The sequence below is a fragment of the Monodelphis domestica genome, chromosome 1 (assembly GCF_027887165.1).
Source record: "Monodelphis domestica isolate mMonDom1 chromosome 1, mMonDom1.pri, whole genome shotgun sequence".
Taxonomy (NCBI): Eukaryota; Metazoa; Chordata; class Mammalia; order Didelphimorphia; family Didelphidae; genus Monodelphis; species Monodelphis domestica.
In genome coordinates, this window is record NC_077227.1 from 632,022,074 (window position 1) to 632,046,074 (window position 24,001).

Below are 24,001 nucleotides of genomic sequence, written 5' to 3' on the forward strand. Positions count from 1 at the left end.
ACATCTTTGACCTGCTGCATACTCCATTGGAACTCACTCTACAACTCCCAAAGGAATCAGAACACTCTCTTGTCAGTTAAAGGTTCTAATTTACATAACTTATTACATGATTTACATATATACATAATTTACATAACAGATTCTGTTGGAACACTCCCATCAGGGTTTGGGTGGAAGTTCTAATTTGCATATTCCCTCACTTGAAGGACACATTCCACAATTCCAAAAATACTTTGTATAGTATAATAAAGACATAAATTGTTTCTGCCTCACTGACCCCTTAGATTCTGAATGGGGTGAGGCAATCCTAGGAAAGACCAATTTTACTGGGGTCCTAGGCATATTCATTTTGGATTATTAATAACCATTACATTACAAATAACATCAATTTCTCCCTTCACACACTGCCTTCCTTAGTCTTCCCAGAAAAGAGTAAAAATTGAGGGAAAGTTGCTTCCTATGTACACTGCGCTTTGCTCCCCTCTGTGGGCAGAGTGAACCCTAAAGTGACATCAGTCCTAGGAAATGACAGCGTAATAGCCACCCAAACAACTGACCTCTTCCTTTGTGATTAATCAATTACCTTACCTAATCTAATTTCGTCTACCTTTACAAACTACTCTGTTACTATCTTATAATAAAGCTTGTTCGCAGCCAGGGAGTCAGTCTGAGCTGTTAGTCAGTTCTTTGGATGAGACCCTAATTGCCTTGCCCACAGCAAGGTCTTCCTGACTCCCAAGTTCTGAGCACCACAGCGCCACCCAAGTACCATAAAGACAGAAGTAAGGTTAGCTATCTGGGTTGGACGGATCAAGTGGGGGGAGGGGAGAACATACACGGGATTGTTTGTAGATATTACTTTGAAGTACTGTTAAGTTTGTTTACAATCTCAAAATGTAACATCCCAAATAGCAACCTTTTGGAACAACATAGCAGTCACAATACAGGTGCTGCTGGAGCAGAAAGCTGATAGTTAATGTGTCGGTTTGAGCATTTATACCTCAGAAATCAGGCGAATGTTTCCACTGGGAACTGGCTTATTGTTCTATTGATTGCCTAGACACGTAAATGTTAATGTAGATGAAAATTAAAAGTCTAACTTGCATTTTGGCATTACCAGCACATCTTGGCACCAAGGACACAAAGTGACTCGGCTTTCGGGAAGAAAAAAGTGACAATAAAAGCAATGCATCTCTCTGAGGCTAGCGCCAGTCTCACAAAGGGATCACCTTTCGAAGAGTTTGTGGGCTATTTAAAGGCCCTAGGGGCTACTAGGTAAGCAGACCCCCACTCCTGGCCGGCTGCACCCGGTAGCCATTCACACACTTACGCCCAGCAGCGGCCCGCGTCCAATCACCGTCTCACCAGGCAACAAGGCCACCCGGCGGCCGCCATCCGCCGGCTCGAGCTCAAAGCCCCCGGCCATAGAGAAAAGGGCTTCCGCCGAAGCCGAGCCTCGCGCCTCACCCGCAGGAGAACAGAGAAACGTGCGAGGAGCCGCTTCCACTAGCCCCAGTACCCGTGAACTTGGTGAAAACCAAGACGTCAGAACTAGGAAGACTCACTTTTGCCGACCCCGCCCCAGTGACGCAATTGGGGATTCCCCTCTTAATCGAGTCCAAAGGTTTGAACGCCCCCAGCGTGTCCCACCTTCTCGCCGCTTCCCTGAGACTTTGGATTTTGTAGTTCTTGACCCTCCTGCCTTCCCTTCTTCTTTACGCCGAATCTGAGCTAGAGAAACTACTCTTCCCAGCAGGCGCTGTGCGGATCTCTGTAAGCCTGCGCAAAAAAAACAGGAGACTGTCATGACCTGGGCGGGGCGAAGAGCCAGCTGGAACTATGGGGCTGTATTCGAATTCCGAGGAATTTAAATTGCGGTTAGAAAGGTAGGGAGGGGGCCCGTAACCGTCGCCCGAGCCCCCAGCAGGTAGGGGACTCGGATTTCCCGGCAACCCACGCGCCCCCATTGCCCGCTAAAGCTGCAAGCCTGACGCGCCGGCTCCCAGGTTTCGGTGACAGATGATCGGCACAGATGTTGTTTATTTGTCTTTGTCAAACTTACAAATTATAGGGTGGCCCTGGAAATAGGTCCCCGCTCTTCAATCCGAATGACTGGCCCCTTCCCAGAGAGTGAGACCCTTCCCAGAGCTCGTGCCTGGGGACTGCCCTCTCCCTCACGGAGCTGTCATCCCCTGATTACAAACTGGAAGTTCTGAGGTGGAAGAACTTTGCTCTTTTGTTTTCTTTCGTTTTCTTTTGTTTTTTAAATGGCATTTTAAAGTTTACAAAGTACTTTTTCTCACCACACTGTGAGGTAGGTAGTGCAGATATCAAAACTATTTTACAGATGAGGACCTAAAATAAAGCCCAGAGAGGTTAAAGTGGGTTGTCCAGTGTCCCCATAGCTTGGAAAGAACAAACCTAGGTCACTTTGACAAGGGAAATTCGTCACTTTTACAATCCTGGAGGGGGGGGGGGGGAAGTATATGGAGAAATCATGGATTGCTGTGGATAATTTTTTATTAGTCGACTATCATTTTTATGTGCACAGCGCTGGGGGTGCAAAAAATAGTCCCTGCTCTCCAAGAGCAGGCAATCTAATGGGCGCCGGGAGGGGGGAGGGAGCATGCAAACAGCCTGTGTACAAGCAAGATATATAAACAGTGTGAATGGGACTTAGTCTCAGAGAAGGTCTAGAATGGCTTTAGTATTGAGGCTTGAAGAAATTCCCAGAAGCCGGGATTCCGAGATGAGCATTGTCCTGGCAGAGGCAGTTGTCAGGGAATGTCTTGTGGGAAGAACCACATTTGGTTTTAAAGGTCATGTTTTAGGACCATAGTGAAGGTATCCTCATCTGCCTGCTACTAGTAGATGCCTGAAATATCTCCACCACTTGAAGATCAAATCTTTCCATAATTAGAGGTGGAAGACACTTAAAGGCTTAAATATTTTGAAATATAAGGCCGAGGCCCCCTTAAAATGGTAAACTGACTTAAAACTCATAAAGGTGTAAATGACGAATTTAGGAACTTTGAAAGGAGGTTTTGATAGAGGAGAGACAGTTACAGGATATTTGAGGGTTCCTGGTACTGAAAAGTAAACCTTCACAACTTTGCCCTTTTAGGGGACCACAGTCAGATATGCAATCAAAAGAAGGTTTCTATTGTATTTTCAGCATCATAACCTCAGCTTGAGATAGACTCCAAAGAAGGAATCAAAACTATTAAAGTACATTAACAGAATGGTAGGAACTGTAGTTTGGGAAACCTTAACACAGAAACCTGGTTCAGAAGAACAATATTTTGGAAGAAAAGAGTAATTTGTAACAAATACACAAACATTTAAAAGAGACTATGCATAAAATGATGAGTTTTAAGTTATTTAAAAATTTAATATCTTTATTACTCAGATTCTCAAATGGATCTAACGTCTCATCAATTTGTGAGTTCCTTCCATGGATACCTATCACAGATTATTCATACCTGCTCATTCTGTGCATCTCTTTTCCATGTTCTTCCATAATTTCACCATAGGGAGTTCACAAAATATGCTGGGGGCCACTCTCAATTTCACCTAACATTAGGTGCCAGGAGGACACTGGATGTTCTTCTGTCATAAACTATAACATGTACATTTACAAAATCACAAAAAGACTTTGTTTTTTGTCAGCTTTTGGTCTCTTTTGGGTGTTTTTTACATTTTTGTTACAATTTTCATTATTTAAATAGTAAATCTAAAAGATGATCTAATACTCAATTTGTGTTTTGTCCTAAAATTAATATAGTTTTAAAAAGAACATGAAGAGAAACCTTTTGTAATATAGATGTAAAACCAAATATATGAAACATTGGTTACCAAAAGGTGGTACTTCACATTGGTATCTGTAAGGCATTGAATTGGTTTATATGATTGTAGGAAGAAGAGGTCAGTTTTAAACAGCCTTATCTTCCATCCCTGTTCTTACCTTGTCTCACTAGTAATCACAGCACCTAAGATTTCAGACATAGTATAGATATACTACAATGAAAATTACAGGCACATATGTTTTATTACTAATACACAGTAATTGTGTATTAATAATATTAATATGTTACATAATAATATATTAATAAGATAAATATTAATCCATTCCATCATTAAGTCAATGGTTCAATTTACAAAGCAAGAGTAATTATTTGAGGGAAAAGATAGTCATGTGACTTTAGTATCTAAGTGTTTCTTTGTATCTTTACAACTAATAGTGCTGACTGTTTGGCTCCAGCGATTATTTCCAAAGCACAAATTATACCACTAAATCCACTAAATAATCCAGTTTAGATTTGGTACCTTTATGACTCTAATCTCAATCCCTTAGCAATTTCAGATGGTTTGGGGCAACAAGGTAGTATAGCAGATAGAGTGCTGGGCCTAAAGTCAGGAAAGACCTCATTTCAAGTCCATTTTCAGACACTTACTAAACTGTGTGACTCTTAAGCAAGTCACTTATCAGGTTCAGTGTCCTCATCTATAAAATGGAGATTATAGATAATAATAGTACCTATGTCCCAAGGTGGTTGTAAGGATTAAATGAGATCATTGTAATGTACTTTACAGTGTTTGATACATTTATAAATGCTATTTATAAATTTTATTATTATAATTTTATTATCATTACTTTAGTGCCAAAATGAATACCTACTTTGTGATAGCTAACATTTTGGGTTTTTCTCTAAACAGTCTTGTGAATTAATATAAGAATTCTCCATTTTACAGGTGAGATAATATGGTTCAGAATTTATGAATAAAATAATACAAATCACAAAAGGAGAAAATTGAAGAGTGACTTTGACTCCAGTGTTATTTTTACTACTGTGAATGCTTTTATAAGCTACACAGCTCTTTAAAAAACAAAACTATTAGGCTTTTGAAATTGCCAACTTTTTTTTTGCTTAAGACTATTCAGTATAGCCTATTAAGAAACTGACAACTAAGAGATTAACTGCACAATGTTTTTGGTCATTGTCAATTTTGCTAGATATCAAGAATCCTAATTTTTAAAATTTAAATAACTTATTTTTTAATTAATAAAATGAATTTATAATTTAAGGGAATTTAATTTCACATACTTATTAACACATGAGCAACAAACTTGGGTTAAAACATTTTGAACTAAAATATGGATTCTGCCATTTGGAAAAACATTTCTACATTATTTTAAAGTATTGTAATATATTAGAAAAAGTACTGGACTTTGAGTCAATAGATTTAAGACCAACTTCGCCGCTAATTAGCTATGTAACCTTGGGCAAAAGTAATTTAATTTCTATGAACTCTAGTCTCCTCATCTGTAAAATAGAAATATTTTTACACTGACTGCTTTGAAATATTCTCATAAGGTTCAAATGCTTAACATTAGTAATAATTAAAATGGTTGATCTGTCATAAATTGTAGTGATTAAAATAGTGGAAGACATAAATTGTAGTAGATAAAAGAGTGGATGAGTAAATTGTGACCACAGAAAATATGTTTTCACTATAGTGTCTTGTTTTTAAATCAATATATAAGGTGGTCGCCAGGGAAATATTCCCAATTATGAATATACCCAAGTCAAATGGGTTTTATAGAGAATTTAATTCATAAAAATGAGTAATTAAAGAAAGAGAGAGAGAATAAGAAAGGAATAAGTATAAAGGGCCTTAAGCCAACATGGCCTAGACCTGCGTCTTAAGAGAGAGATCAGTCAGTCCTTAATCACTCACCATAAGATCTGTCCAAGCAAGGATTCAGAGGGACAGAGTCTCCTCAGAGGGAGTTCCAGCCAGAGTCATCCTCCTTCAGACTGTCTTCAGAGCCTCCTTAGAGACTCTTTTCAGAGCTCTCTCCCAACAGCATCCTTAGAGACTGTTTATTCTTTAGGAGACTGTCATATCCTTATATAGGGAATTTTCTCCTATGTCACCTCCCCTAAATTCTTACATCTACCAATCACAGTAGACGGTTTTCAAAGGACAGACCATTCTTAGTTCACACCTAAGAAGCTGTAAATTTTTGAGTAATTCACACCAGGAAATATCTGAGTAAGTTTCTCACCTCTTTGTTCCTTGTAAATTCACAAGTTGCTTGACCTTTATAGGTACTTAGCACCCCTTTTGTATTAGTCCTAAAATAGTCATGGCCTAAGAACTTTTTGTCCCACTATAATTATGGGTTTAAGTACTTTTCATTGTTCAGAAAGGAGTTTACAACTTTATCTTCCCCTAAGGCATGCTTAAGTATGGTGAAGTAGAGTTCTCACATTCCTGATCTAAGTTACTTTTCACTGCCCAAATGGGGAATGGTCCCAATGGGGAATTTTTGAGGTTCACAATAAGGTTCACAATCCAACCTTATGAAGTAGGGTCTGAGAATTTTTAAGGTTCACACATTTACTATTCCTACACTTTTAAAACAAGGGTTATCATTTAGGAAAAGAAAGTGATTCTTGAATAGAATAAAATGATAAAATGTGAGCAGCATCTATAGTGTGGACTAAAGAAAGAAAATAAATGTATTGTAAATACTCTGTTTTAGGTCATATGTGAAACAGATTTACTAAAACATCAAATTATGCAGAAAATCTCCAAGAGAAATAGTAATTCACCTACTGCTGGTAAAGACCTCAACCCTGTTTGTCCTGATAAGAAGAAGAAAGAAAATAAAGACAATTTTGTTGAAATATTACCTCCAGAAGTAACTTTTAAAATCTTTAGCCAACTTGACATTCAGAGTTTATGCCGGGCTGCAACAATATGCAAGAGCTGGAATCAAGCAATCAAGAATTGTGACTACTTATGGAAACACCACTGTTTGACTGTTAGAGCAATATGTCAAAAAGAGATAGATGGCGATCGAGGAAATGGATATTCATGGAGGGTAAGTTTAAACACTAAAAACTGATGTGTTATAAGTAATGCCTATAACAGAAAAAGTAACATTCTAAAAATTCCCTAATTCCATATATTAATACATTATATAGCTCAAAACTACTTCCTTTGACTTTTTCATCCTAATTTACAATAAAATGTCCTTATCAATGTTCTTATAATGGCATATATATAAATATATATAATGTATACATACATATGCCAATATAATCAATATAGAGAGTTTGAGGGAGGCTGTAACTCTTAGAATAACAACATTTCAGAGTCAGAAGAGGCCTTGGCAACCATCAGTTTCAACTAGTACCTGAAAAAAAGAATCTCCTCCACAGCAAAGCCAACCAAATAATTCTCTAACTTTTACTAAAATACCCTAGTGGGAAAGAACACATTACTTTCTTTAGAAGCATCCCATTTCACTTTTAATATGGCCTGTATGTGCTTTTGATTTAGATCCAAGAACCTATTAAGAGTTTCCATTTTCTTTATATCAACCCTGAATATCCTTCTTTGATACTTTTACCCTTTTGGGACCATCCAGAACAAGTTTAATTCCTCTTCCATATGATAGCCCTTACCTTCTTTTCAGCTGTTCATTATACATATACAAAAATTAACCATGTATTAGGACATAAAAACTTCACAACCAAATGCAGAAAAGCAGAAATAATAAATGCAACTTTTGGAGATCATAATGCAATAAATATTATAAGCAATAAGGGGTCATGGAAAAGGCAAATTTAAAATTAATTGGAAACCATATTATAGACTTTGAAGACAGCTACATGTTTCCCTTAACACTTTTCATATGGCTTGAACCTGAGGCCTTTTACAGTAATGGTTACTCTGCTATGACTACTTCAGTTTCTTTGAATGTAGGAATATCAACATGTTTTTAAAAGCTAATTGCTTACTTTTTTCAGGTAACACTGCTGAGGAACTATTGGAAGAGTAAGGTAAAGCATGAATGGCTGAGTGGCAGATATAGCAACATTTGCTCTCACATTAGCCTACCAGAGAAAAACATGTGCCCTATGGATGCAGAGACCTGGGGGGAAATTCTAGAAGCAGAACTTGAAAGATAAACTGAAAAATCCAGGAGAGATCTCATCTTTCAAGAGTCAAAAGCAAACATTGCTATGGTGCAAATACTATGTACTGTTATTTGCTTATTGTTCATTTGTTTTTATTTTGAACTTTTAAAGGAATCTTATATGAAATGTAACCTTTATTTTTATTTTGCACTTTACACCTTCCCCTAAAAAAATGTATTTGATATTTTTATTGAAAGAATGGAATTCCAGTGATGATATTTTTAAAAGGATTGCTTTCAAGATTTGTGTAATACCGGTTTTATAAAATACTATTATTGTGAAATAATAGGAAAAACAGTGGAATTTGAATAAATTGGGGTTCTTAATGTTTTAAATTAAAAGTTGAATATCTTCAGGAAGAAACTTTGTTTAAAATAGTGTACTCTTAAATTGTGTTCTATGATAAGCAATTAAAAAAAAAAGATTGAAAGAACAATCAGGTGTTTGGGAAAATGTCCCCAACCATATAAGCAAACTTCCTTCTCTAACTAGATGTATTTTAGATTGTTAACAACAGCAAACAGATCTGACCAAATAAAGGGTGTTAAAGCACTTAGAACTACTATTAAGTTATAAGGTATTTTCATCATCACATTTTTGTATCTTGAATGTGTTTGTGTCCACATGTGAAGTTGTTTGGGGGTACTTTTTTACTCATATACACTATATGCTGGCTGACTTACATTATATCCATTATTATTTGTATTGTTTCTTTGTTTTCCATTCCTACTATTTCAATATTGTATCTAGTCAAACTGAATTATTTCAAATAAGAGGAAACAAAGATCCAGAGAGGTGAAATGGTTTGACCAAGATTAATTTGACAGGTAAAGAAAGTCAAGGTTGAGATTCCAAAGGAAAGGCAGGAGGGAAATAATTTTAAAAAGACATTTCTTCTCTTCTAGCTCCCTCTTGATTCTCTGGATTTTTCTACTATGCCTTCTTATCTCCACCACCACTCCCACCTCCTACACTTTCTTCTCCCATAAACTCCAGTGGATTGATGACTGTTTTTTTTTTCTCTTGTATTTGTATTCCTAGCATTTAGCATCCTGAGTAGTGTGGAAAGGAAAACTGAAGCAAGTTTTGGACTTTCTGCCACTCAGGTGGAACAAACAGCAATTGGAATGTTAGAAGATATTGACAAGAATGACGGTGGGGGGAGGGAACTTGGAGAGTGACAGTTGGTCTCAGGACTCTCTTTCCTGGACCTGGGACAGGAAGGAGCACTCTCACCCTGCCTTGGGTTAGAAGTGCCTCTATTCCCGATTTTCCCAACTGTGTGCCCTACCTAGATTCCTGGGATCATGTCATCGAACAAAAGGATTTAAGGAGAGCGGTTTGAACTTAAGGCCAGTCTTTAGGGGCCTCAGCCTGAAGAGACAGGCTCAACCAGCTCCGAAAGTCAGAACATTTTCTTCCTCTTGCTGTCTACTGCTAAGATTTTGAACTTAAGAAAACTAGCATAGATTAGCATAGACAGGAATAAAAGAAACCCTCCACCAGCTGGTGAGGCCTGGCCTCAGCTCAGAAGCTGGGAGGAAATTCAAACCCATTCTAGGAAAATCTGGATTCCTTCTTCCCTGATATTTCCCAATCCAAACTTGTTATTAAAATTCATCTTTATTTAAATAACTGCAGTCAGATAAGAGGACAATCATTTCAGGGAGACATAGAAGAAACTGAACCTCAGGACAGTCATTCAACCATAAATAGTCCTTATCAGACCCCTGCTGGACGACCTTGGAGGGGGGAGGCTTGTCCCTCAGGGGGATCCGTGCTTACCTGCTCTGGACTATCTTCAACATCAATCAATAGAGAAGACATCCCCTCAGGCTATCATAGGTGTCCCATTTCTTGGGAACCCCAATTTTCAAAGATAGCCTCTCAGCAAGGGTATCTCTCTCCTTTTACCTCACCAGCAGCCATATTCCCTCTCTCCCTAAACCTTCCTTATCCCCTATTCTTCAATTCCCTACAATTCTTTTAAATATTAAAGTAGTTCCTGTTAAGTGTTTAACAAATGAATGACCTATCTATGAATGAGGTGATGGTGGTGAGAACCCCAGTCTGGGAATCAGTAAAACCTGAATTCAAATCCAATCTGAGTCATTTACTAGCTGTGTGACCCTGGATAAGTCACTTAACCTCTGCTTCAGTTTCCTTAACTGCAACATGTGCCTAATAATAGCATCTTTCTCCCAGACTTTTTGGAAGAATCAAATAAGATATTTGTAAAGTGATCAGCATAATGCCCAGTACATCGCAGGCATTAGATAAATGTTTCTTGTTGTTGTTAAATAGCATAAAAAAATGTTTTAACTACTCTCATTACTGTTTAATATGCACTACATTGAATAATAGCCCAGTAATTTAACAATCTCAGATATTTGCAGTATTTTTATGGTATTTTCCTATCTCTCTGTCCATTCTCACATGTTATCCTCACAAGAGTCCCATAGATTTATAGATGTGTTTTACAGATAAGGGAAAGCTTTCAAGGTGAAGAAACTTGTCCAAGATCAAGTGGCTAATTAGTGTTTTGATCTTGGATTTTGAAATCTGATATTTCCCTTATTCGATGTCTCATACAGTGGTATTAAACTCTATAGAAGAATCCCAACAGGCTCCATGTTGACTTGATTTTTAAATGTAAAATGTATATGTTACATCATTTTGCTTATTTTGTTAAATATTTCCAGTGTCTGTAGGTGCCCACCTACAGAATCAGGTGCACAGAATCCAGGAAGTGAAAAGGATCCCAGCATTCTTCTAGTCTAACTCAAAACCAAATGGAATCTCAGCCAGCCATTGTTCCTAGTTCTTTCTCCTTGTTGCAATTGAATTAAAAAGCACCTAGTTGGTGCAGTGGATAGAATATTGGACTAGAAATTAGGAAGTTCTGCATCCAAATCCTACCCTAGAAACTTACTAGCTATGTTACTCTGGGCAAGTCCCTTAACCTCTCTGTGTCTATTTCCTCATTTGTGGTAGCTGCCTGCAGCCACAAATTAATATATTCATGGCTGGACACCTGAGAAGGAGATTGGAAACTGAGGGAAAATGGGAGAGAGAGAGACAGACAGAGAGAGAGAGAGAGAGAGAGAGAGAGAGAGAGAGAGAGAGAGAGAGAGAGAGAGAGAGGAGAAGGAGAGAGAGAGGCAGAAGGCAACAAAGGAAGAAAGACTTAGAGACAAGAAATTAAAATATGTGGGCTCCATCATGCTTGCTCCTCTGATGAGAGGGTGCTGCACATGTTTCCAAACTTATATTGAATAATCATGGAAGGTAGCTAATGAACATGTGACATGGCATAGAATTTAACATTGTCTCAATTGACAATCACATAATCATACAGGAGGAGGTTAATCAAACATGTGACTTGGTAAGGAATGTGGTCTGACAAGGAGGTGGTTAGTATCCTGTGGCAGCTACTGCCCTGCCCAGGACCTCTGGACTGAAGATTTGGAAATACAATGATCAATAAGTAACATGACCATGTGTCTGGTATATGAGTACTTAGGTTACAATAACAATACATCAATAATACTTTCAAGATGATAATGTAAATGGGATGCTACATTTGTAAAATGAGGATAATAGCACCTACTTTCTAAGGTTATTGTGAGGATAAATGAGAATATTCATAAAGCACTTTATAAACCTTAATGTCCTATATGGATTAAGTTATTAATTAATAGTTCTTCTCCATAACAGTCCTTCGAATACTCAAGTACATCTATTATATCTTCTCTAAGTTTTCTCCAGGTTAAACAGCCACTGTTCCTTCAACTAGTCCCCACATGACATGAACTAAAGGCCCTTCATCATTCTGGTTTCAATTTATTGGATGCTCTCCATCAGCGACAGATGCAGATGCAAAGGAAAGACATGTCCACTTGAAACAATGCTATATTCTTGAATCTCCTTCTGACCAGTAGATAAACTTTTTTCGTATTATCTGAATTTCTCCTTTTCCCCATGTCACTCACATGATGTCATCTGGAGGCCAAATATCAGCAGAATTGGGAAAAAGGGATCACTGGAAGTTAAGAACCAATGAGACAGGAAACAATGCACAGGCTCTGTCCCATGGGCAGCCCAGGCAAATTAAGAACCGGGGAGGGGAGGGAGCAGCTGGGTGGCTCAGTGGATTGAGAGTCAGGCCCAGAAATGAGAGGTCTTGGGTTCAAATCTGAGCTCAGACACTTCTTTGCACCCCTGGGCAAGTCACTTAATCCCCATTACCTAGCCCTTACCACTCTTCTGCCTTAGAACCAATACCCAATGTTGACTCTAAGATGGAAAGTAAGGGTTTAAAAAAGAAAAAAAGAAACTAGGGTTGGTTCCTGAGATGTGGCATGGGACAGTTAGTGAGTAGAGAAAAAAGCTAAGGAGAGTGGACCCCTACTGGGTTGTAGCTAGAGGCCCCTAATGGCAGCTGCAGATTATAAAGGTTAAATACCTCTCTATCTCTCTCCTACTTTTTCCTCTCTTTTCTACTACTTTTGATTTAATAAAGTTATTAAGCTACAACCAGCCTCATAATTCTAAATATTACAGTATGTCCCACAACATCTCAATCTTGAGGCTGAACTCAATGGATTAACATGAATTAGAACCAGTACAGACTATTTGTACTGTAAATTATTATCACAAAATATTTTCATATCCTTTCATCTGATAAGCCTTAAAAATTTTGAGTGAGGCACAAATCAATCTGAAAACTGAGTAGTTATTTACATTTGATTTAGTACATGTTCTTTGAGCACCTATTCTATATAAGACACTCTGTCATTACTAGAAGATATAAGATGACTGATATGTATAGCCTCTGTCCTCAAAGAACTTGCATTTTATTTTAATGTATCTCATACTGTGATGGACGACTTGTACTAAGCTGCCTGCTTCATATGATTGCTGACCTATTATTATTTAATCATTTCAGTCATATCCAATTCTTTATGACCCCATTTGGGGTTTTCTTGGCAGAGATCCTGGAATAGTTTGCCATTCCCTTCTTTAGCTTATTTTACAAATGAGAAACTGAATCAAAGAGGATTAAATGACCTGCTCAGGGTCTGTCTAAGGTAAGATTTGAACTCCAAAAGATGAGTCTTCCTGATTCCAGACCCAGTACTCTATCTACTGCATCCCTTAGCTGCCCAACTCTATTATAATTTCTAATAAAGCATTTATCTGTAGATATATCACCATACATGTAGATATATGGAAATATATACAAATGGAGTTTTATGCTTTATCCCCTTTTCAATATTTCCTGACTAACTAGTTCCCTTTCTATTATTTTCAATACATCTTAAAGTACCATCATTTATATACAAATTTATTTTACTGATCTGAAGGAAACTACCTCCTTTAGCCATTTTTATCCAAGTGTTAAACTCCAATCTAACCAACAATTGATTAAATTTCTCCTTGCAAATGTACTTATAATAACAATGATAGAATTTACCATTGCACTTTAAGATTCACAAAGCACTTTACATATGTGAAGATTAAATTTAACTCTCCCCTGATTATAACAATGAAATTAATTAACTCTCCTGTGATTGTGAAGATTAAATTGTAACCCCTGCCTGGTTTTAGATTTTAATCACCAAAAGTATAAATACCCTACTTAAAAGTTAAGTATAGAGATCTGCCCATTTTTAGATTTAATCACCAAAGATGTAAACATCCTATTTCACACGTTAAGTGGGAGGTCTATGACCCATGTATGAAATAGTGGGTGATGAATCAAAATCAACTGACTGCGCCTGGGCAGTCATAAAAAACAAAGCATCAACTGTGATTGGTAGACTTAAATTAGGTGAAGACACAGGAAGTGATATAAGAGAAAGTGTCTTTAAAAGAGAGCGACAACTTCCTGAGTTCAGTTCTTCTGGGAGTTCAACTTGGACTTCAACTTCTGCTGGAGTTCTACTGGCAGTTCTACTTAGAGTGGAGGGGCAGAGGGATCTGCTGACTGGACTGACACATGATGAGTGAAAGGCTGGCTCTTAACTGCTGATTTTTCTATGAAGGGACCAGCCTCAGGAAAGAACTATCCTCTTGAGAAACTTCCCAGGTCCTCGGCTTTGCCGAGGCCGGTTGAAACTAACTCTCCCTGCCAGAGTGGGGGGGTGGAGGGAGAGGGAGGGGCAGAAGATAAATTACTTAGTGCTTAGGCTAGATTTCTTACCCTGTCCTCTCTCTGATTTCTTACTTCACTCTTTCTACATTTTGTAAATAAATTTGTAATTAAAAATCTCTTTGGAATTAATTAAATTCTGTGAATCTTAAAAATTCTCAGACCCTACTTCAGAACACTTGGTTAAGACCATTCCCCATTTTAAACAGTGAAGGGACTTAGTCAGGAATGTGAGAACTCTACTCCACCCATACTTAAGCATACTTTAGGGGAAGAAAGATGTTGTAAACTCTTTACTGAACAATGAAAAAGTACTTAACTCATACTTATAGTGAAGCAAAAGCCTTAAGCTAAGTCTATTTTTAGGAAGGTACTAAGTACCTATGAAGGTCAGGCAACTTGAAAACTTGTAACAGACAAGCCTTAACAAAAGAGGGGTGAGGTTTTAGTCTACTCGGGTGTGAATTATTCAAAAGTTAGTCTACTCAGGTGTGAATTAAGAATGGTCTGTCCTTTGGAAAATGTCTACTGTGATTGGTAGATGTGAAAACTTAGGGGAGGTGACATAGGAGAAAATTCTCTTTAAAAGGAGGTCAGAAGCTGAGAAAAGGGACTCTCTCTCTGAGACCTCTCTCTGAGGAGGGCAGCTTGCCAAAGCGAAATTCAGCCTTGGAACCTTAAGTGGAGCTCGAGAGCTGAACTGGTGGGTCTCTCTGAACACTAGAATCTTGCTTGGGACAAATCTTGTAGTGAGTGGATTAAAGACCGACTGATCTCTCTCTTAAGGCCTAGGCTGGCCTAGCCCTTTTCTCATTGTTTCCTCTCTCTCTCTCTTTCATTAATTCCTTATTTGTATTAATGAAAATCTCCATAAAAACCCAGCTGACTTGGGTATATTTCATATTTGGGAATTTTTCCCTGGCGACCACTTTATTTTTGATTTGAAACCATATTTCCGCGGTCACAGTTTAAGGCAACCACTCTTTTATCTGTAACAGTTTATGACACTCTTTTAACTATTACAATTCCTAGCAACCACACTCTTAAATAAATCCAGTCCAACCCTTTTACAATTAATACTCTTTCTCCCTTACACATACAATATATCATTTTATCTTCACAACAATCCTTGAAGTAGGTGCTATTATTGTCCCCATTTTGCAGATGAGGAAATTGAGGCTGAGAGAAGTTAAGTGATCTGTCCAGGGTCATACAACTAGTAAATGTTGGCAATAGAATTTGAACTCATCTTTCTGATTATTTGTTGGGTTATCCTGCTGCCATTTATTATCAGATATTTATATATTGATATATTCTAATGTTTCTTTTATAATGAAATATAGAATTAATATATATAAAAGATGCAATTAACCATATGTAATCAGATGTACATATATATGCAAACATACATATGTGTTTCACATTCAAGATTATATTCCATCTCCATCCTCAGTCAATGAGATCTCTTTTGACTAGCCTGCAAAAAAAGTATTGAAAAATGTTTTGTCATCCTACGTAATTTCTAATAACCTACTGAAAAATCAAGTGAATATTGAGTGAATGAGCAGCAGCAGATTAATTTTTTAAAATTGTTTTTCTGTTAGAAAACCCAAGGGAAAGTACTATCTATATGTAAATAGAGAGAGAAATTCTAGAAAACAAACTTGAAAGATGAATTGAAAAAGTCACAAAAAAAGTCCTTCCTTCTCTGCAAAATTAGGGAATTAGTTAGATAAGATAGCCTCCAATTAAAAGGTCCATTCCAGTTCTGGATCTGATGCTATGCAGTAATATTAACTTTCAAAAGTTAAAACAAATTGACTCAAGACAGAAATGCTATGTTGTGATTTGTCTATTTGTAAACACTGAAAGGAACAAAATTTAAAGAATATTTAAAGACATGGAAACCTTTATTTTTACTATGCACTTGAATTCCTCCCTATTCCACTCTTGAAGATTTTTTTGTAAGAATGAAAATTCCAATAAAGCTCTTTAAAATCCTACAAGGGAATTATGGTTTCAATGTTTGTGTTACATTGGTTGGTTTATTTGTCTATTAGTTTGTTTATTCACTCATTTATTTGTTTGGAGGCTGGGCCTTTCTTTCACCCAGGCTAGAAATGTAGTAGCCACTCATTGGCCCAATACCAGACAGCAAGGGAGATCTGACCTATGTCTTAACAACTCGGGCTAATTTGACCCTCATTAGGCAGCCTGATGCCCCCTCACTCTCTATACTCACCATACTTGTACCAGAATTAGTGTGGACGACATCAAATGGTTTCTAGAACTACTGAAGTTCAGAACTCCTGAGAAATAGAGATCCACAATCTCAGCTTTCCCCAGTTAGCAGAAATTAGAAGGACACATCACACCACATCTGGCTATGGTTTTGTTTTTTTTTTTTTAATATCATGCATTACTGTGAATTAATAGAGGGGAAGGGGAGTTTGAAAAAATTCGCATTTTAAAATTAATAATTCAAACTTGGGGTTCACAAACAAAACTTCGTTTTTAAAGAATTCTCACTGTAAGACAAACTTGTCAGAATATTTGCAGCAAACTGGAATCTGCATTACCTCAACTGCTTAAAATAAACCTGGAGATTTAAAAAAAAACCTTGGGATACAAGCACAAATGTAACAATGTTTACTCAAACTTACTTACTTAATGGAAACCTCAGAGCACCATCTAGTGGATTAATGTCAAATTACCAAAGAAAGTAATTTTAAAGAGCCCAGAAGTGTTTTCATTGCCTACTTCTACACTTCAGCCAATCTGTGATCTCCCTCATGTGTTCACTTCCAAGGCAATTTAGTGACTTTTTAGTACTTCTGTGACTCTTGGCCACATTTTTTTACAAATCCCCCAGAAAGACCCAATAGGCCTTCTAAATCACAACCTAAACAAACTGTTTTATTGTAAAGCTGTGATGTGCTGGAGAATAACATATATAAAAATCTCCCTGTTCTTTTCTCAAACACTCATCAAAGATCATGTGCAAATTATTATAAAATTTGGGCAAAAATGATAGGAAAATTACCATATGAAAGAGTAATTATAGACATTCTCTCAACTGCCTCAGGGTAAAAGCAATAAGGTTTGTGATTTTTCCCATACTTTTGGGGTCTATTCCTCTTTCAAATATCTTGAAAACTGACCCCTTAGTTGCCCATGAAATTATATTTCCTACATCACAAACTTCCTCTATAGATACTTGGTTTAGTCCATTTGTTTTTCATTTTTTTCAATGACAGTTCTGCTTTCTAGGGAATCATATTGAGTATTTCAACATTAAAAATACAAATATGGTGTGGCACTACCATTTTTAATAATACCACTTCAAGCCCCGCCCCTGTAAACCTCAAAATTTCTCAGACTTATGAATGTTAGGGGTTTCCCCCATTGGGGAATCTTCTAATTAAAAAAATTCCCTAGCAGATGGTGAGAACTCTACTTGAGTGTGGGGGCTCCTAGCTATGGGAGTGTCCCTGCTCCATCCTACTTAAGACTGCTTTAGGACAGAAATGGCTTGCTAAACAATGAAAGTACTTTGATCCATGCTTATGGAAGGGACAGGAAGTTCTTTGAGTCATGACTGTTTTAGAATTGATACAATGGGATACTAAGTACCTATAAAGGTGGGGCAACTTGTAAACTACTTAAACCTAAAAGGGTGATAACTTATTCAGAGGTTTTTTCTTAATGAAATTTGTCGACACAGCAACATTTTTTCCTGACTTACTAAAGAGATTAAAACTACTCAGCTGTAAAAATGGGCGGTCCTTTAGAAACATCTACAGTGATTGGTAGATGTAAGGACTTAGGAGAGGTGACAGAGGAGATTTTGCCCTTAAAAATAAGAGCTCAGAGAAGAGCAAGAAAGAGGATCTGGATTTCTGACTCGCATTCTGGAGGAGAGCTCCTTGAGGAGCTCCTCTGAGGGGCTCTGTCCCTCTGGGGTAGGAGCTCTGGAGGATCTTGAGAGAGGCCCTTTGAAAACAATCTCTGGCTGGAAGACTCTTTGAGGAAGGACACTGGCCTGGTGTCACTAGTATCCTTGTTTAGTCAGACCTTGTGGTGAGTGTTAAATAACTGACTGATTTCTCTTTTAAGACTCAGGTCTAGACTTCCAGTCAAGATGGCAGCTTAGAGAAAGCTAAAGTTCAGATCTCCGGAAAACCCTTCCCGACCGATCTCAAACTATAAGCTCCTAAGGCGCCGAAATTCAAAACGATCAACAGCACAGACCCTGGGAACCCTCCTCCTGGACCTGGACCTGGATCAAAAGGTACGGCCCCCCTCAAAAGCCAGAACCCGAGATCACTCGGACCTAAGGGGTAGGAGTGCAGAGTCCAAGGCTCTGAGAAGCCACAGCCCCGCCCCGCTCAGAGAGCAGGGTCCTCTGAAAAAACAACAACCCTCAGGGCCTTCTATCCGAGTCCCAGTGAAAGTCACTGCCCTCGGAGCTCCCCCCGCAGAGAGCAGGGTCATCTGAAAAAACAACAGCAACCCTCAGGGCAGGCAAGACAGCCTCACGGGCTGGATCCTTCTATCGGAGTCTCAGTGAAAGTCACTGCCCTCGCCGCAGCTCCTTCCTCCGCAGAAAGCAGGGTCCTCTGAAACAACAGCAACCCTCAGGGCCGACAAAACAGCCTCACGGCCAGCTATTCTGAAGGCAACTTCCGGAAAGCAACCCAACCCAGTCCAGTCGAGCGGGCACCTTAGCAGCAGGGAAGCAGAGAGAACCGGGGGAGAGTGTGGCCCCCTGGTCCAACCCTTCCATTCCAGTTCCAGTGAAAGTCATTGCCTTAAGGCAACCCAGGGAAAGCTCATAGAACCAACAATCTGCCCAGGACTAAAGCCTCTGAACACCAGACAGAGATAAGAAAAGCTAATCCTCCACATTCAGAGATGGCAAATTCCACAGAAGCACAGAAGCCCCAAAATCCCAAGAAAAATAAGAAGAAAGGGTAGACTTTGGACACATTCTATGGAACCAAAATACAAAATACAGAGGAGATAGAAGACAATGCACAAGAAAATGCTCCTAAACCTTCCAAAGGAAATGGAAACTCTCCACAAACACATGAAGAATTTGAATCAGAAATGACCAAAAAGATGGAAGCCTTCTGGGAGGAAAAGTGGGAAATAATGCAAAAGAAATTCACGCATCTACAAAACCGGTGTGATGAAACTGAAAAGGAAAACCAGGCTTTAAAGGCCAGAATCAGGCAGCTGGAAGACAACAATCGTGTAAAAGAGCAAGAATTAATAAAGCAAAGCCAAAATACCAAGAAATTAAAAGAGAACATAAAATATCTCACCGACAAGGTGACATCTCTGGAAAATAGAGGGAGAAGAGATAATTTAAGAATAATTGGACTTCCAGAAAAGCCAGAAATAAACACCAAACTCGACATGGTGATACAAGATATAATCAAAGAAAATTGCCCAGAGATTCTAGAACAAGGGGGCAATACAGCCACTGACAGAGCTCACAGAACACCTTCTACACTAAACCCCCAAAAGGCAACTCCCAGGAATGTAATTGCCAAATTCCAAAGCTATCAAACAAAAGAAAAAATCCTACAGGAAGCCAGAAAAAGACAATTTAGATATAAAGGAATGCCAATCAGGGTCACACAAGACCTTGCAAGTTCTACTCTGAATGATCGTAAGGCATGGAACATGATCTTCAGAAAGGCAAGAGAGCTGGGTCTTCAACCAAGAATCAGCTACCCAGCAAAACTGACTATATACTTCCAAGGGAAAGTATGGGCATTCAACAAAATAGAAGACTTCCAACTTTTTGCAAAGAAAAGACCAGAGCTCTGTGGAAAGTTTGATACCGAAAATCAAAGAGCAAGGAATACCTGAAAAGGTAAATATTAAGGAAAGAGGAAAAATGTTATCTTCTTCTTTTACTCAAACTCTCTTCTATAAGGACTACATTTATATCAATCTATGTATACTAATATGTGGGGAAAATGTAATGTATAAATAGGGGGTAAAGAAAGACCAAATAGAAAAATCTTTCTCACACAAAGATTCACATGGGAAGGGGAGGGGAAGAAAACTCCTATAAGAAGGAGAGGAAGAGAGGGGGTTTTTTACTTAAACCTTAATCTCAGGGAAATCAACTCTGAGAGGGAAAAACATCCAGATCCATTGGGATCTTGAATTCTATCTTACCCAACAAGGGTAGGGAGAAGGGAAAACCAAGGGAGGGAGGGGGAGAGGGAGAACAAAAAGGGAGGGAAAGAGAGGGGGGAGGGGGAGGGAACAAAAAGGGAGGGACTAAAAAGGGAAACATCAAGGGAGGGGACAAGGGGGACTGATTCAAAGTAAATCACTGGACTAAAAGGTAGAGCCAAAGAAGAAAAAGTTAGAATTAGGGAAGGATATCAAAATGCCAAGGAATCCACAAATGACAATCATAACTTTGAACGTGAATGGGATGAACTCACCCATAAAACGTAGACGAATAGCAGAATGGATTAGAATCCAAAACTCTACCATATATTGTCTTCAAGAAACACACATGAGGCGGGTTGACACCCACAAGGTCAGAATTAAAGGATGGAGTAAGACCTTCTGGGCCTCAACTGATAGAAAGAAGGCAGGAGTGGTAATCATGATATCTGATAAAGCCAAAGCAAAAATAGACCTGATCAAAAGGGATAGGGAAGGTAATTATATTTTGTTAAAAGGGACTTTAGACAATGAGGAAATATCATTAATCAACATGTATGCACCAAATAATATAGCACCCAAATTTCTAATGGAGAAACTAGGAGAATTGAAGGAAGAAATAGACAGTAAAACCATATCAGTGGGAGACTTAAACCAACCATTATCAAATTTAGATAAACCAAATCAAAAAATAAATAAGAAAGAGGTAAAAGAAGTGAATGAAATCTTAGAAAAATTAGAATTAATAGACATATGGAGAAAAATAAATAGGGATAAAAAGGAATACACCTTCTCAGCACCACATGGCACATTCACAAAAATTGACCATACATTAGGTCACAGAAACATAGCACACAAATGCAGAAAAGCAGAAATAATGAATGCAGCCTTCTCAGATTACAAGGCAATAAAAATAATGATTAGTAATGGTACATGGAAAACCAAATCTAAAACCAATTGGAAATTAAACAATATGATACTCCAAAACTGTTTAGTTAAAGAAGAAATCATAGAAACAATTAATAATTTCATCGAGGAAAATGACAATGGCGAGACATCCTTTCAAACCTTTTGGGATGCAGCCAAAGCGGTAATCAGAGGTAAATTCATATCCCTGAATGCTTATATTAACAAACAAGGGAGAGCAGAGATCAATCAATTGGAAATGCAAATGAAAAAACTCGAAAACAATCAAATTAAACCCCCCCCCAGCAGAAAACTAAGCTAGAAATCCTAAAAATTAAGGGAGAAATTAATAAAATCGAAAGTGATAGAACTATTGATATAATAAATAAGACAAGAAGCTGGTACTTTGAAAAAACAAACAAAATAGACAAAGTACTGGTCAATCTAATTAAAAACAGGAAGGAAGAAAAGCAAATTCACAGCATTAAAGATGAAAAGGGGGACAGCACCTCCGATGAAGAAGAAATTAAGGCAATCATTAGAAATTACTTTGCCCAATTATATGGCAATAAATACACCAACTTAGGAGAAATGGATGAATATATACAAAAATACAAACTGCCTAGACTAACAGAAGAGGAAATAGAATTCTTAAATAATCCCATATCAGAAAATGAAATCCAACAAGCCATCAAAGAACTTCCTAAGAAAAAATCCCCAGGGCCTGATGGATTCACCAGTGAATTCTATCAAACATTCAGAGAACAGTTAATCCCAATACTATACAAACTATTTGACATAATAAGCAAAGAGGGAGTTCTACCAAACTCCTTTTACGACACAAACATGGTACTGATTCCAAAACCAAGCAGGTCAAAAACAGAGAAAGAAAACTATAGACCAATCTCCCTAATGAATATAGATGCAAAAATCTTAAATAGGATACTAGCAAAAAGACTCCAGCAAGTGATCAGAAGGATCATTCACCATGATCAAGTAGGATTTATACCAGGGATGCAGGGCTGGTTCAACATTAGGAAAACCATCCACATAATTGACCACGTCAACAAGCAAACCAGCAAGAACCACATGATTATCTCAATAGACACAGAAAAAGCATTTGATAAAATACAACACCCATTCCTATTAAAAACACTAGAAAGCATAGGAATAGAAGGGTCATTCCTAAAAATAATAAACAGTATATATCTAAAACCATCAGCTAATATCATCTGCAATGGGGATAAACTAGATGCATTCCCAATAAGATCAGGAGTGAAACAAGGATGCCCATTATCACCTCTACTATTTGACATTGTACTAGAAACACTAGCAGTAGCAATTAGAGAAGATAAAGGAATTGAAGGCATCAAAATAGGCAAGGAGGAGACTAAGTTATCACTCTTTGCGGATGACATGATGGTCTACTTAAAGAATCCTAGAGATTCAACCAAAAAGCTAATTGAAATAATCAACAACTTTAGCAAAGTTGCAGGATACAAAATAAACCCACATAAATCATCAGCTTTTCTATATATCTCCAACACAGCTCAGCAGCAAGAACTAGAAAGAGAAATCCCATTCAAAATCACCTTAGACAAAATAAAATACCTAGGAATCTACCTCCCAAGACAAACACAGGAACTATATGAACACAACTACAAAACACTCGCCACACAACTAAAACTAGACTTGAACAAATGGAAAAACATTAACTGCTCATGGATAGGACGAGCCAATATAATAAAAATGACCATCCTACCCAAACTTATTTATCTATTTAGTGCCATACCCATTGAACTACCAAAATACTTCTTCACTGATTTAGAAAAAAACCATAACAAAGTTCATTTGGAAGAACAAAAGATCAAGGATATCCAGGGAAATAATGAAAAAAAAAACACATATGATGGGGGCCTTGCAGTCCCTGACCTTAAACTATATTACAAAGCAGCAGTCATCAAAACAATTTGTTACTGGCTAAGAAACAGAAAGGAAGATCAGTGGAATAGACTGGGGGAAAGCGACCTCAGCAAGACAGTATACGATAAACCCAAAGATCCCAGCTTTTGGGACAAAAATCCACTATTCGATAAAAACTGCTGGGAAAATTGGAAGACAGTGTGGGAGAGACTAGGAATAGATCAACACCTCACACCCTACACAAGATAAATTCAAAATGGGTGAGTGACTTAAACATAAAGAAGGAAACCATAAGTAAATTGGGTAAACACAGAATAGTATACATGTCAGACCTTTGGGAGGGGAAAGGCTTTAAAACCAAGCAAGACATAGAAAGAATCACAAAATGTAAAATAAATAATTTTGACTACATCAAACTAAAAAGCTTTTGTACAAACAAAACCAATGTAACTAAAATCATAAGGGAAACAACAAATTGGGAAAAAATCTTCATAGAAACCTCTGACAAAGGTTTGATTACTCATATTTATAAAGAGCTAAATCAATTGTACAAAAAATCAAGCCATTCTCCAATTGATAAATGGGCAAGGGACATGGATAGGCAGTTCTCAGATAAAGAAATCAAAACTATTAACAAGCACATGAAGAAGTGTTCTACATCTCTTATAATCAGAGAGATGCAAATCAAAACAACTCTGAGGTATCACCTCACACCTAGCAGATTGGCTAACATAACAGCAAAGGAAAGTAATGAATGCTGGAGGGGATGTGGCAAAGTAGGGACATTAATTCATTGCTGGTGGAGTTGTGAACTGATCCAACCATTCTG

General features: G+C 37.8%; 2 protein-coding genes across 10 annotated transcripts in view; one reads left to right on the forward strand and one right to left on the reverse strand.

The window, feature by feature from the left end:
- Positions 1-1,782, reverse strand: part of APLF (aprataxin and PNKP like factor) — a 77,335-nt gene extending 75,553 nt beyond the window's left edge. For 2 of the 6 annotated variants that reach the window (XM_007476721.3, XM_056823549.1), the window contains exon 1: positions 1,331-1,460. In XM_007476721.3, the coding sequence (XP_007476783.1) occupies positions 1,331-1,426 (96 nt within the window). In that variant the 5' untranslated portion in view covers positions 1,427-1,460. Of the gene's footprint in view, positions 1-1,330; positions 1,489-1,565 lie in introns of those variants that run through there. The other 4 variants (XM_007476725.3, XM_016427922.2, XM_007476722.3 and 1 more) reach the window with 4 other exon arrangements.
- Positions 1,751-10,614, forward strand: FBXO48 (F-box protein 48). Of its 4 annotated transcripts, none has more exons than XM_007476718.3 (3): positions 1,751-1,886; positions 6,551-6,892; positions 7,824-10,614. In XM_007476718.3, the coding sequence occupies exons 2-3, from the start codon at positions 6,587-6,589 to the stop codon at positions 7,983-7,985; spliced, it is 468 nt and encodes a 155-aa protein (XP_007476780.2). In that variant the 5' UTR covers positions 1,751-1,886; positions 6,551-6,586; the 3' UTR covers positions 7,986-10,614. The 4 variants fall into 4 exon arrangements, with proteins under 4 accessions (XP_007476780.2, XP_001374518.2, XP_007476782.2 ...); XM_001374481.5 differs by having other exon boundaries at positions 1,818-1,927; XM_007476720.2 differs by lacking the exon at positions 1,751-1,886 and adding an exon at positions 1,945-2,314.
- Positions 10,615-24,001: the final 13,387 nt, after the last annotated feature.

Coding starts and splice junctions, on each gene's coding strand:
- FBXO48 (XM_007476718.3), top strand. CDS start 6,587: ATGCAGAAAATCTCCAAGAGAAATAGTAATTCACCTACTGCTGGTAAA. Junction 6,893..7,823: donor GAAATGGATATTCATGGAGG/GTAAGTTTAAAC, acceptor TACTTTTTTCAG/GTAACACTGCTGAGGAACTA.